The sequence below is a fragment of the Amblyraja radiata genome, chromosome 22 (genome assembly GCF_010909765.2).
Source record: "Amblyraja radiata isolate CabotCenter1 chromosome 22, sAmbRad1.1.pri, whole genome shotgun sequence".
NCBI lineage: Eukaryota > Metazoa > Chordata > Chondrichthyes > Rajiformes > Rajidae > Amblyraja > Amblyraja radiata.
The window spans coordinates 23665016-23681168 of NC_045977.1; the positions used below are offsets into that span (position 1 = coordinate 23665016).

The window sequence follows — 16153 nt, forward strand, 5'->3', positions numbered from 1 at the left end:
GGGCACCGGGCTGGGGTGGCTGTGGGCACAGGCAGAAGAGTGTGGCACTGCACTGGCATGGAGTAGGCCAGTGGCACTGGTTGGGAGGATGCAGGCCAGTGCCACTGGTGTGCACTGGCACTGGGCTGGAATGGGTGTTGCCTGGTCTCTGCTTTGCAGGGTGCCAGCCAGCGTGCTTTCTCTAACCCGACCTCTGGATGTTGTTTTGAGCAGCTTGGCTGAAAACCTGATCAGCAACAAGGGGGCAAAGGCAATCGCTCGTTCGCTGATGGTGAACCGCACCCTGTCTGCCTTGGAGTGAGTACTTCTACCACTGTGTGTTCTGCCACTTCCCTCCCCTCCCACCACGCCTCAACTGCTCTCTGTTCCCCCACAGCCTCCGGAGCAACTCAATAGGCCCCAAAGGAGCCAAAGCATTTGCGGATGCCTTGAAGATAAACCAGGGCCTCGTCTCGCTGAAGTAAGTGACTCAGTGGGGAGGGGGACCCAGTGGACAGGGACTCAGTGTCTCTGTGGACAGGGAATGGTAGGGGAGGAAGAAGGGAGGGTTGGGAAGATGGGAGAGTGGGGACGGGCCTGAGGAAGAATGAATGATGTGCTCAGTTAGTGCAGCTTCCTGTGTGTGGCTGAGCTCTCTGGCTCATGTACAGGGTGTGGTTTGTGTTGCCAGATAGTCTGTCTGCGCAGCCCTGACTGAGGGATTGTGGGCCAAAGGGCCTGTCCCTGTGCTGTACTGTTCTGTGTTCTATGTTCTACAAATTCTGTCTGACCTGCTGAATGTTTCCAGCATTTCCTGTTTCTTTTCATTTATCTTTATTCTTGCATTGAAGCCCCTTGCAAGAAATGGCAATGTCCTCTTTGTCTTAAAACAAAATCTCACCTAAACGTCACCTTTCCATGCCCTCCACAGATGCTGCCTGATATGCTGAGTTACTCCGGCACTTAGTATTTTACTCAAGTTTCCATCATTTCTCACCATGTATAAAAACACTCCATCTTCCATTTTACTCTACCAACTTGGTTGCTGCCCAGTCACTCAGCTTGTCCAAGCCCCCCCCCCCCCCATGCCTCTTGGTGCAAGTTCAGCCCACGCTTCCCCCCCGCTTAGCATCGTCAGCATATTGGAAATATTACACAGATCCCTCTCCCTCAGATCACTGAGGTAGATTGTGAGCATCTGAGGCTCAGCACCCACTCCATGGCACCCAGTAATCATGATCAGCACCCACCCTGTGACACCCACCCTGTGGCACCCACGGTCAGGGCTCAAGTTGTAAGGAGAATAAGGGGTTGGCCATTTAGAACGGAGATGAGGAAATACTTTTTCACACAGAGTTGTGAGTCTGTGGAATTCTCTGCCTCAGACGGCGGTGGAGCCTGGTTCTCTGGATGCTTTCAAGAAAGAGTTAGATAGAGCTCTTAAAGATAGCAGAGTCAAGGGAAATGGTGAGAACGTGGTACTGATTATGGATGATTAGCCATGATCATATTGAATGGTGGTGCTGGCTCGAAGGGCCGAATGGCCTACTCCTGCACCCTTTGGTCTACTGTCTATTGTCTATTGAGAGACTGGGTAGGCTGGAACTGCTTTCCCTGGAGTGTGGGAGGCTGAGAAAATGGAAATGATAATTAGAGGTCTTACAAAGATATATAAAATCATGACAGGTATTAATAAGATGAATGGTCAGTCTTTTCCCCATGGCAGGACCACTAGAGGACAGAATAGTAGAGCAGGAAACAGGCCCTTTGGCCCATCTTGTTGCTGCTTTGCCTCTGTCTCTCCCTCTCACAGTGTTGAGGAAGGATCCATGACCTGATACCCCAACAGTTTCTCACCCGCAGACAATGCTTGACCCTCTCTTTGTTATAGGACCTAATCCCGTTGGGTGTGGAGCAGGTATCAGGGCCCCGGCTGCTACTTCTAATATCTGGCTTTGTTTCCCTGCAGCTTTCAGAATAACTTTGTGGGTGAAGAGGGAGCGAAGTTCACTGCCGAAGCTCTTCATGTCAATCGGAAGCTGACTGTGCTGAAGTAAGCACTCCATCCAGTGACACATCGCTGCTGGCTCTGAACTGCTCCCGTGGGTGGGGTCTGCAGGCTCGGGTTCTCCTGGTTGCGATAGGAAGGCCATGGCTGAAGTGCAGAGAATGAAACGGAAATTCTCGTGGTTGCGTGAAGCAGTTCTCCCGCCTCCAGGGAGAGGTATGCTGAACAGAAGCAACTCCTCTTTGTAACCCCACCCTGCCACCAACCTGGAGGCCAGATGGTGAGGGGCTCAGGAACCAGGCAGCTTTGTAACCCACCCTTCCGAAGCCACACACGCAACAAATGCTGGTATGACTGGCAACACCAGGGACCTGGCTTCAATCCTTACCTCGTGTGCGCTCTGTGTGGAGTTTGCACGTTCTCCCTGTGACTGCATGGGTTTTCTCCGGTTGCACCGGTTTCCTCCCATATCCCAAAGACTTTGGGATGTGGGAGGTTTGTAGGTTAATTGGCCTCTGTAAATTCCCCCCTAGTGTGTAGGGAGTGGATAAGAAAGTGGGATAACAAAGAACTAGTATTTTATGGTTGATCGATGGTTGGAGTGGACCCAGTGGGCCAGAGGGCCAGATTTTACGCAGTATCTCTAAAATTAAAAACTAAAATCTAAAACCAGGTCCTCCGAATGAACTGCAGAAATCAAATGTCTCGCTCTTCATTCCAGCCTTCAGAAGAATTCCATCAACCACGAAGGAGCCAAGCGAATCGCCAGCGCCCTGAAACATAATGACAGCCTGAAGGAGCTCAAGTAACTACCCGCGGGCACTGGGGTTGCCCGCTGATACTGACCGGGGGCTGAACACCAACACTAACACCAGGCGGGGAGGACACTAATGCCTGGGCTACTCCCACCTTGGTCAACCTGCCCAGAACCCTCGCCACCCAGTCACTCCCTTCCCCATCTCCTCACCACCCAATCACCGCCAGCCACCCCAGCCCCCCCCCCCCCCCCCCCTCTCCCCGCCCCCCAGCCACCCAGCTCCCTCCATCAGCAGTCGCTGAGCCCAGGTGGGTGGTGGAGCCCAGGTTAGATGGTGGTGCTGACTTGTGCCTTGTTTTGCAGCCTGTGCGGTAATTGTATCGGTGATATTGGAGCCAGTGCCATAGCTGAAGCCCTGAAAGTAAACAGAAACCTCTCCACACTCAAGTAAGTGCTGAGCTGTGTCCTCCCATCGGCATCTGCTGCTGGATGTTAGGGCAGGGGGTTCATTCTAGGAACGGCTGCAGGAGGAGGGTGCGATGAAGGGGGGGGAGTTTCCCTGTTCCCCCGTGCCTCTGCCCCAGCTCTAACTCAGTCTTCCTGAGATCCCCATGTGATGGAGCACTGGTGATGGTGTTGCTGTGCAGCTCTAGAGACCCGGGTTCGATCCTGACCTTCAGTGCCGTCTGTTATTTGCCAGCCTTCCATGCTGACCGTAATATTCAATGACCTACCATGTAACTCTCTATCAAAAACCTTTTGTAACTATATATACACCACATCAACTGAATTTCCCCTCAACTAACCTATTGCTTTATCAGAAGCGCCATCAAGTTCACAATTAATCTTTAACAAGTCCTTCCCGGCCCTCTCTCATAAACCATTCCAGTCGCTGACTGCTGATGCTCTCCTGATAGTTGCTTCCAGCATTCTCCCCAGGTTATAAGGACTGATCATGGTTGCTGGACTTTTCCCTACACCCTTGATGAATGTAACACAGTTTTCAGCCCTCGGATACCATGTTTATGGCCACGATCTCGTTTTTTCCCCCTCACCAACCTAGGGCGCATCTTATCTGTGCCAGGAAAATTCCCCACTTCCAGCCAGCCTTCCAGAATATCAGCACCATCTCTAGATTGACGTACGAAACCTGACTACCTGAGCCTCCATGATGAGATCTCCCTCAGTTCCATTCACCCGATCCTGCAGCCCATTTACTCTTCATGTGCCTCTCGAAGATTTTAGACTATTTCATGACTGTTTGCCACGCTTATTTCTCTACCCATTTTGGCCTCTTGTTTCCTTTTTTCTGAACTTCTCTGAACTTTCTGTGATCCCCTTGGTTCCCACTTGTCAACTTGTTACCGCTCATGCACACCTTTCCTGCTTTGTTTACTCTCTAACGTCTGAGTAAAGAGCCTGTCCCACTTGGCCGTCATTTGCGGATCATGCAGGTGGCGCGCAAAGATTTTGTGAATCCCAAAATCCTGGGGGGCTGCGCGCCACCTCGCGTCACTGCCGACGTTACCACGCGCGCACAATGCACGCCATTCGCCCGTCGTGACGCGTAAATGATGCCGCGTAAATGACGCGCAAATAGCACCAAAGTGGGACAGGCCCTTAACAGAGAGTCTCGCTGTTTAACTGATTAAAACTTCTTGCCCTTCATGACTCTGAGCTCAGAGACAATGAAACACAAAGTGCTGGAGGAACTCAGCGGGTCAGGGGGCATTCGTGAAGGGAATGGACAGACGACCTTTCTGGTTGGGACTCTTCTTCTGACCCACCGAGTTCCTCCAAAACTTTGTGTTTTGCTGAAGATTCCAGCATCTGCAGTTGCTTTGTGTCTCAAGGACCAGCAGTCTGTTTCCTGTGAGAATTCTTCACAGAAACATAGAACAAAGCACAGTACTGCCCTTTGGCCCACAATCTCCGTACCGAACATGATGTCAAGATAAACTAACCTCGTCTGCACGTGATTCCGATCCCTCCTACCCCTGAATATCCCATGCGTTAATTGATTATTGTGTAACTAACATCGATCGACCAGGCTTGACTCGTGTGTTCTTCCTTCCTCCAGTCTCCAGAGTAACTCCATCAGTAACATCGGTGCCACCGCCCTGACTGCAGCTCTCACAATCAATGAAGGCCTAACCGACCTGAAGTAAGGCTCCAGCCCCTGGTGCTCCTGTTGGGCACTCGTGCTTCTCGCCCCTCCCTCCCTCCCTCCCTCCCTTGTGCATGGGCCGGTGGAAGTGACCTGACGTGGCTGGCTGTGGCAGAGTGACTGGTGTAGTGTTGGGGGATGCTCCGTGTAGCTGTTGCCGGGAGCAAAGCGTGTGGCGTGCAATACACAAACCGGGAGAGTGGGGGTTCAGTAAATATTCCTCACCTCCGGTACTGTCTACGTGGGGTTTGCTTGTTCTCCCAGATCCCATGGACAAACAGATCTGTCGGTTCATTGGCTGGTGTAAATTAGTGAATGGTGTGGTCTGGGGAGAGTTAATGGGAGTGAGAGAAGTATAAAAGGAGGTTGCTGTAGGATTGGTGCAGATGATTGCTTGATGGCCGGCACAGGCTGGAAGGACCGAAGGGCCTATTTCTTGCTGCGTGACTCCACGACTGCGAGGGGACAGGGAGAAGTAATTTTATTAAACTGTGTTTCCATTTCCAGTCTGCGAGAGAATTCTATCAGCTTGAACGGCGCGAAGGAAATTGCAAAAGCCCTGCGTGTAAACAAGGTGCTGAGGAGCCTGGAGTAAGTCTTGACCAGGAGTCTGTCTTCAAAGATAGAGTCATACATTGTGGAAACAGGTCCATCGGCCCAACTTGCCCACACCAACCAACGTGTCCGATCTATACTAGTCCCACTTGCGTTTGGTCCATATCCCTCTAAATCTGCCCTATCCATGTACCCGTGTAAATGTCTCGTAAACGTTGCCATAGTACCTGCCTCAACTACCTCCTCTGGCAGCTCGTTCCATACACCCATTACCCTTTACGGAAAAAAGTTACCCCTCAGATTCCTATTAAATCTTTTCCCACTCACCTAAACCTATGTCCTCTGATTCTCGATTACCCTACTCTGGGCGTTTACCCGATCTATTCATCTCACGATTTTGTACACTTCTATAAGATCATCCCTCATTGGCATGTCCAGGAATCATCCAGTGACAAACACACATCTCACACCAATATTTGGAATAATCCTGGTCCGTGTTGGGAACAAGGACATTTAACACCATCCTGAATATTTGGGAGAAAGTGATTCTGGCCCCTCACCTCAAATATGTGATCCATTTAAACTGGACTCAAAGAGAGCACAAGGAACAGCAGATGTTGAAATCTTGAGCAAACACAAACTGCTGGAGAAACTCGGCGGGTCTGTGGAAGGATTCGACCAACGATGTTTCCGGTCGGGACCTTTTGCTAGACTGATGGAGTAATGGGGAGAAAACCCCCACCTCTTTGTTTGCAGGCTTCTCGCCTCTCCTCCATCAGTCTGAAGAATGGTTCCAACCTGAAACCTCGACTGTCCATTCCCGCCACAGATGCTGCCTGATCTGCCAAGTTTCTCCAGCACTTTGTGTTTTGTACAAAGGAGAACAGTTCTGCTCTCAGTTTGTTCTCCATGACGTGTCCGTCCCTCCCGTTCCCCCCCCCCCCCTCCCCCACACAGCAGGCTGTGACCCCCTCCCCAGTTGACACTGTTCCGCTGGCAGCATCCCTCAGTGTTTGTGTTCCTCATTTTCAGTCTAACGGCGAACCTGCTGCACGACGAAGGGACGGCAGCCATTGCCTCCGCTATCCAGGAGAACCAGACCCTCACCTCCCTGCAGTAAGTTGTCATTGTCCCCGTCCAGTGTGTCGCTGGGACACTGCAGCAGATCCTCAGGGTGGAGGACACAAGGTGCTGGAGTGACTCAGCGGGTCAGGCAGCATCTGTGGAGAATGTGGATGGGTGACGTTTCTGGTTGGGAGTGGAGGCTCGCTCCAGGCCATCATTGCTGGGACATTGGAAATGCTGGCGGAGGAGCGGTGACCATCTCCCACGTAGAATGATCCCCCGTATGTCGCCTGTCCATTCCCTCCACAGATACTGCCTGACCCGCTGAGGTCCTCCAGCACTGTGTGGGTTCCAGCGTTAGGCCCCCTTCCAGGACCTACACCTACAACCAACGAGTTATGATTCATAGATATAGGGATGATGCAAGGGTTAGTGGTGCTGTGGATAATGAGGAAGCTTACAAAAGGCCATGGATAAGATGGAAAGTTGGGCAGATGGAGTTTAATCCCGACAAGTGTAAGTGATGTATTTTAGGAGGTTAAATAGGGGTAAGGCATACACAGTAAGTGGTCGGGCAACAATGTAATCAGGTATAGTCTTTCTGCTGACTGGTTAGCATGCAACAAAAACTTTTCACTGTACCTCGGTGCATGTGACAATAAACTGAACTAAACTAAAGTAATATTGATGAACAGAAACGTAGTCCGTAGTTCAAGCCCATAGCTCCCTGAAAGTGGACACACAGCTGGTTCTGCTGATGAAGAAGGCACTTCCCCTGTTCGTTCACCTGTCCACTGGACCATTGCCCATCATCCCCCGACCCCCTGGCCACTCGGACGTTCATCTCCCTATCCTTTGTGCTGGGGGTTGTGGTGGGGCCAGGGGTGGGTGCCCTGTTGTGCTGCCCCCTTGGTGTCAGGTTTGTTTATGCTGCAGCCTGTGGGAGATGTACGTAGGAGACTTTCTGACCCCACGTACGTCTCGATACAGGGCAGAGAGTTCATCGTGTAAAGGTGAAGACGGGGCACCAATAAACCACTTCCTCCTGTCCTCGAGGCTGGGGGCACAAACCCAGGGAACGGGTTGTGTAGACACGAGGAACTGCAGACGCTGGAATCCACACAGTGCTGGAGGAACTCAGTGGGTCAGATAGTATCTGTGGAGGAGCGGATAGGCAACGTTTCATGTCGGGACCCTTCTTCAGACTGAACAAGTTGTGGGGTGTGTGTGTGTGAGATGCGGGCAATCACTAACGTGTGTCCACCTTCTCTCAGTCTGCAGTGGAACTTCATCAGCCCAAACTCGGCCAAAGCACTGGCTCAAGCACTACATTACAATCACAGCATCACCAGCCTTGAGTAAGTACCCACTCCCCTCATCCCCTCTCCCTCCCTTCAACCCCTGCTTTCCATTCTTCCCCCTCTCCACCCCTCCTCTCCCCCCCTTCAATCCAGTCCCTTCACAATCCCATCCCCCTCTATCCTCTCTCCTCCCCTCCCACTCCCTCTCTATTCCCCCACTTTCGACACAGCTGGTAGAGCTGCAACTTCACAATGCTGAATCCTGAACGTGGGTGCTGTCTGTGTGAAGTTTCCACGTTCTCCCTGTGACCGCATGGGTGTTCTCCCACATCCCAAACACATGCGGATTTGTAGATTAATTGGGTGTTGGGAGTATAGATGAGTGGGTGGAATCTGGGGTATAATGATGAATTTGAGGGGAGAATTTAAAAAAAAATGGGGTTAAGGTAGGATTAACATAAATGGGTGTTTGAAGATTGTCATGCCTTGTTTACCTTCCAGTCTTCAGGAAAACAGCATTGGAGACGAAGGGATCATCGCTCTGTCTGCTGCACTGAAATGTAACTCCGTGCTGACCTCCTTGTAGTAAGTCTCAACAGTTTGTTCATCTCAAACAATGTACATGAATGTAAGATCATTGGAAGCAGGTGGTGGAGGTCATTCCCCACTCAGTTGCTCTACAATTTGGCTGATTTACGCAGTGCTACTTCCCACACACACTCCATATCCCTCATAGAACAGGACAGCGCAGGAACAGGCCCTTCGGCCCACTCTGTTCATGCCGAACTGATGCCGTTAAACTAATCTCCTCTGCCTTCACATGATCCATATCCCATTCCGTGCAAATCCATGTGCCCATCCAAAAGCCTCATAAATACTGCTCTTGTATCTGCCTCCACCCACCACCCTTTATAAAATAAAACCTGCCCCACGCATCTCCATTAAACTTTGCACCTCTTATCTTAAAATTATGCCCTCTGGTCTTTAACATTTCCACCCTGGGAGAAAACCTTTGACTGTCTACCCTGTGTACCCATCCCCTAAATAAATGTGGCAATCTCTATCTTTATTGTATGCAGCAACCGAGCCTTCACAGCCCTTGGTGGAGAATTCCAAACAATAGACAATAGCCAATAGGGTGATTTCACCAAAGGTCAAATGAGCGTAGATCCCCACTCACGTGACCGCAAAATTTAACTGGAGGACATATGTCACTTCCGGTACATGTTAGTGAATGGGAAAACACGCACTTTCACACCCGTTAAAAACATGGAAAACGGCCGATTATTGAGCTGAAATTTTCTGTGCTAGTCGGGGTGACCGTGAGGCACAGCGACCTAAATTTTCAGTCCAAAAAAAAGATAGAAAGTAAGGTAAATTCAAGAGGGAGTTGAAGGTGTAAGTGATTGAAAGTCCAGGAACCTGAGTTTGGAGTTGCCTGGCCGCCTGTTACCGAGCCCTGGGGCGGTGTCATCTCCCTCTCATCTCTACACCTCTAATGTGTGTGTGACCAGCCTTGCTCGCCCGACTCCCCCGCTGGGAATTCTGCGTGTGTGGAATAAACCCTAGACTGTGTCAGTGAGGGGTTGTTTACATTGGCATTGGGGACGGAGGGAAGATGCCAGACAGACAGTCCCACTGCAGAGTACATACAGCCCTGTAGTCTGAGTCCGGCCACCGCCGCGGCTCTCACTCAACTCACGCTGAAAGATCTCGCCAGCCCTTTGGCTCGCTTCCACCGCCCTCGCTGCAACAACCAACTCACTCTGGGCATTTTGGTCCAGTGCTCTGGTATCACCCGCCCGGCAGCCTCACATACAGAGCGACAACTGACATTCTTCACCATGTCTCCCCATCTCCCCAGGCCCGCAACCTTGGCGTGATCTTTGATTCCACCCTCTCGCTTGAGCCTCACATCCGCCATGTCATTAAAACCTCCTTCTTTCATCTCCGCAACATCGCCAAACTCAGACCCTCTCTCACACCGCCCGCTGCTGAAAGACTCATCCATGCCTTCATCTCCTCCCGACTGGACTGCAACTCACTTCTCCTTGGCATCAGCTCCACCTACATCAACCGACTCCAACTGGTCCAGAACGCAGCCGCCCGACTCATCACCCACACCAAATCCTGGCATCACATCACTCCAGTCCTCAAAAAACTTCACTGGCTTCCCATCTCCCACCGGATCACCTACAAAATCCTGGTCCTCACCTACAAAGCCCTCCACCATCTGGCCCCCCCATATCTCACTGACCTCCTCTCCCCCTACCAACCCTCACGGTCCCTCAGATCCACATCAGCCGGTCTCCTCTCCATCCACAAGTCCAACCTCCGCAGTTTTGGGGACAGAGCCTTCTCCAGGGCAGCTCCCAGGCTCTGGAACTCCCTCCCCCAACTGATCCGCAATTCCGTGTCCCTCACCATCTTCCAGTCCCGCCTCAAGACCCATCTCTTCACCTCTGCCTATCCTTAGCCCCACGTCCCCGTCCCTTTTCATCTGTGCATTAATTGCCTCATACTGTGTTTTGTATTGAATTCTGTCTTTACTTTGTGTACTAGTCATGTCTCTACTATTTATTTCATTCCCCTTACATGTTTTTCCTCTACATGCTCAATTTTTGTAAGGTGTCCTTGAGACTCTTGAAAGGCGCCCATAAATAAAATTTATTATTATTATTATTATTATTATCCCTCAGGTTCCTGGACTTTCAATCAGACACGCCACCAAACCGAGATATCAGCATAATTAGTGCAAATCAATAGCAGGGAATTCTCCTCGATTTAGCAATTTTAATGACAGATCTTTCACTTTTAAAACTTTTCATATAACTAATGAATAAAGATAAAAAGTCAATAATGCCACTTTTGATGAAATGCAGCGAGCAAACGCGATAATTCCCGATATTTTGGATCTTTAAATCTCCACGGCAAATGTCTGCTAAGCACTTCCGCTGTATTTACACCTTCAACTCCCTCTTGAATTTACCTTACTTTCTATCTTTTTTTTGGACTGAAAATTTAGGTCGCTGTGCTTCACGGTCACCCCGACTAGCGCATCCCCCACACCCCCATGTTTTTAACGGGTGTGAAAGTGCGTGTTTTCCCATTCACTAACATGTACCGGAAGTGACATATGTCCTCCAGTTAAATTTTGCGGTCACGTGGGTGGGGATCTACGCTCATTTGACCTTTGGTGAAATCACCCTATTGGTGCAGGAGCCATTCAATGTGATCACGGCTGATTATCCCCAATCGGTACCCCGTTCCTGCCTTCTCCCCATATCCCCTGACTCTGCTATTTTATCTAGCCCTATCTAGCTCTCTCTTGAAAGCATCCAGAGAACCTGCCTCCACCGCCCTCTGAGGCAGAGAATTCCAGACTCACCACTCTCTGTGAGAAAAAGTGTTTCCTCGTCTCCGTTCTGAATGGCTTACTCCTTATTCTTAAACTGTGGCCCCTGGTTCTGGACTCCCCCAACATCGGGAACATGTTTCCTGCTTCTAGCGTGTCCAAGCCGTTAACAATCTTATATGTTTCAATGAGATCATCGCCATCTACTGGTGGAAGAAACCTCTCCTCCGCTAACAGACCATCACTCAAACCAACCTTCCTTCTGTTGACTCCATCTACACTGCACGCTTCCTTGGCAAGGCAACCAGTATAATCAAGGACATGTCTCACCCCAGTCACTCCCTCTTCTCCCCTCTCCCATCAGGCACTGTTGCATGTTTGAAAACGCATACTTTAAGAGACAGTTTTAACCCAGCTGTCATCAGACAATTGAACCATTCAATCACGAACTAGAGAGCAGTCCTAGTTTACCATCTTTAATCAGACTTTACTGGACTGTATAGTCTTTCCACTGATTGGATAGCACCTAACAAAAAAGCTTTTCAATGTACCTCGGTACACGTGGCAATAAACTAAACTAAACTCCACACACTGTTCCGAGAGATAATGTTACAGTTGTTGGAGAGGAATAGTTTGCAGTCCTGTAGGAGGGGTGGGACTGCTGAGGGCTGCATTAGAATCAGCACAGGCTCAATCAAAGATCTTATGGGCTCAATGGTCCCAACCCGAAACATTACCTGTCCATATCATTCAGTGATGCTGAATTACTCCAGCACTCCGTCTTTGTTTTGAAAACCTGCATCTGCAGTTCCTTATTTCTATATACTCAATGGCCTTCTTATATGCTGTCATGATCAAAGATCCTATAGCGGAGCTATAAGATCTTTGGTCATGATGATTCTGATTCTTTGTTAAGATAAGGTGTGAAGTGTTGTACAATGTGTTAATTTATACTGGGTGCAGCTGCCTTGATCGGCTTTGTACGTTGTAACGTGAAGCTGTGTTGTTGACTGGTTTCCTCACTGCAGTCTACAGGGGACATCCGTGGGCGAGAGAGGTGCCAGGGCCTTGGCTGATGCCTTAACCGTGAACAAGAGCCTCAGCACTCTGGAGTGAGTACATGGCTTGATCTCCGTTGGTCCGCACCTCCACACACACGTGTACTGTCGACGGGAAGGGCGGGGAAACTGGGATCACCCTCCGCGCTGTTAAACCAGAGCCCTGGTGATGTATCCCATCGCCCGGACACTGAAAGCAGCAGGTTGGTCCCTCTCATTCCCATGTGTCTGTACACCAAAGTTATCAATCAACAATCTCTTCACTTTTTTATTTAAACATCATGACATGCCTTGGGTCGTGGGAGATTGTTACTGTGAAACGCGTGTGTACATGTATGTGTATATATAAGCATGTGTAGGTGCACACATGTAAGTATATTAGTGCTTGCGTGCATATATATATGTGTGTATGCATATGCATGTGTGGGTACACATGGGTACACATATGTGATTATGAATGCATGTGCAGGTCCACATATATGTGTATATGTAGGCATGTGCAGGTCCACATATGTGTATATGTATGCATGTGCAGGTACACATATATGTATATATAGGCATGTGCAGGTCCACATATGTGTATATGTATGCATGTGCAGGTACATGTATGTATATGTATGCATGCAGGTACACATGTGTATGGTGGGCGGCGCGACTTTCGTCAGCAGCGGCCTCTGCAGTCCGTCTGCGTTTTTATTATTTTATGTCTTATGTTTTTATGTAGTTTTTGTTATTTTTGTTGGGGTATGTGTGTGGGGGGGTGGGGGTGGTGTGGGGGGGGGGGGGGGGGGGGGAACTTGTAAATCTCTCCCTGCACGGGAGACCCGACCTTTTCTTTGTCGGGTCTCCGTTGTCGTTGGGGCTGCAACGAGGAGCGGCCTCCAACAGGAAGACCGGGGGCTGTGGTGCCGACTACTCACCTCACCGTCGCGGAGCTGGCCGAGTCCAGAGCGGGTGGAGCTGTGGTGGACGCTGCTGCGACCCGACCCCCGGAGATTCGGTGGCTGCAACTGCGGGTTTGGCGGGCGGCACCGGGAGCCCGCGGGTCCCTGGAGGGAGTCCGCTTTTCAGGGCTTCCGCAACGGCGACTTCTCCCGCCCGAGTTGCGGGGTTGAAGAGCTCCTGGAGCGGGGCCTTACAGCACCGCCCTGCGCGGCTTGGAATGGCGGCGGGTCTCTGCAAGCGCGCGCCGGGGGCTCTGACACCAAGACCCGGTGCGCGACCTTGCATCACCCGGCGTGGCTTTAATGGCTGCGGGACAATTCGCCATCGCCCGCCGGGGGCTTTGACTTTGACTTTGACTCTGACATCGGGGGGGAGAGTGCAGTGGAGAGATAAGTTTTTTTGGCCTTCCATCACAGCAATGTGATGGATGTTTATGTAAATTATGTTGTGTCTTGGGTCTATTTGTTTGTAATGTATGGCTGCAGAAACGACATTTCGTTTGGACCTCAAGGGGTCCAAATGACAATAAATTGAATTGTATTGTATTGTATTGTATTGTATTGTATGTGCAGGTCCACATATATGTGTAAAGGTAGGCATGTGCAGGTCCACACACGTGTATATGTTTGCATGTGCATGTGCAGGTACGTGTATATGTATCCATGTGCAAGTGCACATTAGTTTAGTTTATTGTCACATGTACCAAGGTACAGTGAAAAGCTTTTGTTGTGTGCTAAACAGTCAGTGGAAATGATTACAATCGATCCATTTACAGGGAATAACGCTTAATGCGAGGTAAAGCCAGCAAAGTCCTATCTAGGATAGTCCGAGGATCATCAAAGACGTAGATAGTAGTCGACGACTCTCTGGTCGTGGTAGGATGATTCAGCTGCCTGATAACAGCTGGGAAGAAACTGTTCCCGAATCTGGTGGTGTGCGTTTTCACACTTCTATACCTGTTGCCTGATGGGGGATGGGAGAAGAGGGCGTGACTGGTCCTTGATTATGTTGCTGATCTTGCCGAGGCAACGTGAGGTATAAATGGAGTCAATAGAAGGGATGTTGGTTTGTGTCATGGTCTGGGGTGCGTCCACAATTTGCTGCAATTTCTTGAATGGAGCTGTTCCCAAATCAAGATGTGATGCTTCCTGTTAAAATGCTTTCTATGGTATGTATGTGTAAATAAGTGTGCGTGCACATGTACATGGGTGCATATATGTACGTAGCCTGTGTTCCTGGCAACTGAATGTTTGGTCTCTTCTAGTCTGCGAGGGAACGCTGTGGGTGTGGCTGGTGTGAAGGCGATCGCCTCCGGTCTGAAAGTCAACAACAGCCTCCGGACTCTCAAGTAAGTGCATTCTGATGCCTTGGGTTACCATGCGCTCTGGGATAGCACAGCAATAGCAGCTGAATTAAATGGCAATACAGCATAAAGCTGGACAGGGCTGAGCTTCAGGTGAGTCGGCCACATGTACTGTTAGCTGTGCTTGGCAGAGTATCCGGCAGCCAACCAGCTGTTCCTTGTGTGTAACACATTGGCCCTTTGGCCCAATTGACCCATGCCGGCCCTTCGGCCCAATTGACCCATGCGGCCCTTCGGCCCAATTGACGCATGCCGGCCACGATGACCCGTCATTACGTTCTGCAATTTCAAGCCTGTTTTTGATGTCTCTCCACCAAGTATCTCTGCTCATTCATCACCAGGTAGATAATTTTGCATAACCATTCAGTATAACGATACAGCATGGAAACGTTCAGCCCACGGCGACCATTGTTCACACTAGTTCTGTGTTACCCCACTTTCTCATCTACTCCCTGTACACTAAGGGCAATTTACAGAGGCCAATTAACTTACAAACCCGTGCGTCATTAGGATGTGGGAAGAAACGGGAGCACCCGGAGGAAACCCTAGCGGTCATAGGGAGAACATGCAAACAATGTCTGCGCCCAACATGATACTAAGATCAACTCTTATCCATATCCCTCCATTCCCTGCTTATCTAAAACACCACTATCGTACCGGCCTCCACCACCACCCCCAAATAAAATATCCTGCCACATACATCTCCTTTAAACTCTGCCCCTTTCACCTTAGAGCTATGTCCTCTAGTCTTTGACATTTCCATCCTGGGAAAAAAGGTTCTAACTACCCTATGAATGTCACTCACTCACTATGTCAATTGACTTAATATTACTTCTATCATGTCTCCCTTCAACCTCCAACACCCAAGTGGAAACAATTAGGTCTGTCCAATCTCTCCCTGTAGCTGATACCCCCTATAATCGACTCATCGACTCACTTTCACGGGAACAAATTAAAGCAGGAAATCCTCGTCTGAATTCCAGCCTCCAAGTTGAGTTACTGTGGATGTTGGGACTGGTGACCCAGTCGTGTGTTACCCTGTTGATTCCTGCGTTTGTTGCGTTGCAGCCTTCAGGAGAACTCCTTGGGGCTGGATGGGGCCATGTGCATTGCCATCGCTCTGAAGTACAACCATAGTCTCGTCCACATCAAGTAAGTGTCTCCCTTCTGCTGGTTCTGGCCTGCCTCACGCTTGGCCTCGTTCCTCTTCAGCCCTGGACAACCAAACGTGAAGTGACTGAGGCGATTGTCAATCTGAGCACTCAGTGCAGCAATGCAGAGGATGCTACTGGGTTTGATGCTGTCACTGTGAGGGTCACCATAATCTGCAGCGCCCACCCCTCCCCCATTCCCTCGGCAGCACGAGTCCCAGTGACCGTGCGATGGGACGTAACTGGTCCGCACTCCTCCACCCATCTTGGCCAGAGGTCAGCATCACAGCACAGAAACAGGCCTCTCGGCCAACAATGTCCGTGCCAAACATGATGCTAAGACCAATCCTTATTGTTTGCACAATCTATTTTGTTCCATTCCCTGCATAACCATTCTACATTCATTCCATTTTGTTATTCTCCTGATTCTCATGTTTACTCCCATCAAT

General features: G+C 50.0%; 1 protein-coding gene across 2 annotated transcripts in view; it reads left to right on the top strand.

Annotated features, from left to right (window-relative positions):
* nlrc3 (NLR family CARD domain containing 3) overlaps positions 1 to 16153 on the top strand; it is a 36429-nt gene that overhangs the window by 19488 nt on the left and 788 nt on the right. For both annotated transcript variants that reach the window (XM_033040716.1, XM_033040715.1), the window contains exons 6-18: positions 214 to 297; positions 377 to 460; positions 1949 to 2032; positions 2709 to 2792; positions 3108 to 3191; positions 4825 to 4908; positions 5419 to 5502; positions 6499 to 6582; positions 7806 to 7889; positions 8334 to 8417; positions 12216 to 12299; positions 14455 to 14538; positions 15622 to 15705. In XM_033040716.1, coding sequence (XP_032896607.1) covers positions 214 to 297; positions 377 to 460; positions 1949 to 2032; positions 2709 to 2792; positions 3108 to 3191; positions 4825 to 4908; positions 5419 to 5502; positions 6499 to 6582; positions 7806 to 7889; positions 8334 to 8417; positions 12216 to 12299; positions 14455 to 14538; positions 15622 to 15705 — 1092 coding nt within the window. The remainder of the gene's footprint in view (positions 1 to 213; positions 298 to 376; positions 461 to 1948; positions 2033 to 2708; positions 2793 to 3107; positions 3192 to 4824; positions 4909 to 5418; positions 5503 to 6498; positions 6583 to 7805; positions 7890 to 8333; positions 8418 to 12215; positions 12300 to 14454; positions 14539 to 15621; positions 15706 to 16153) is intronic.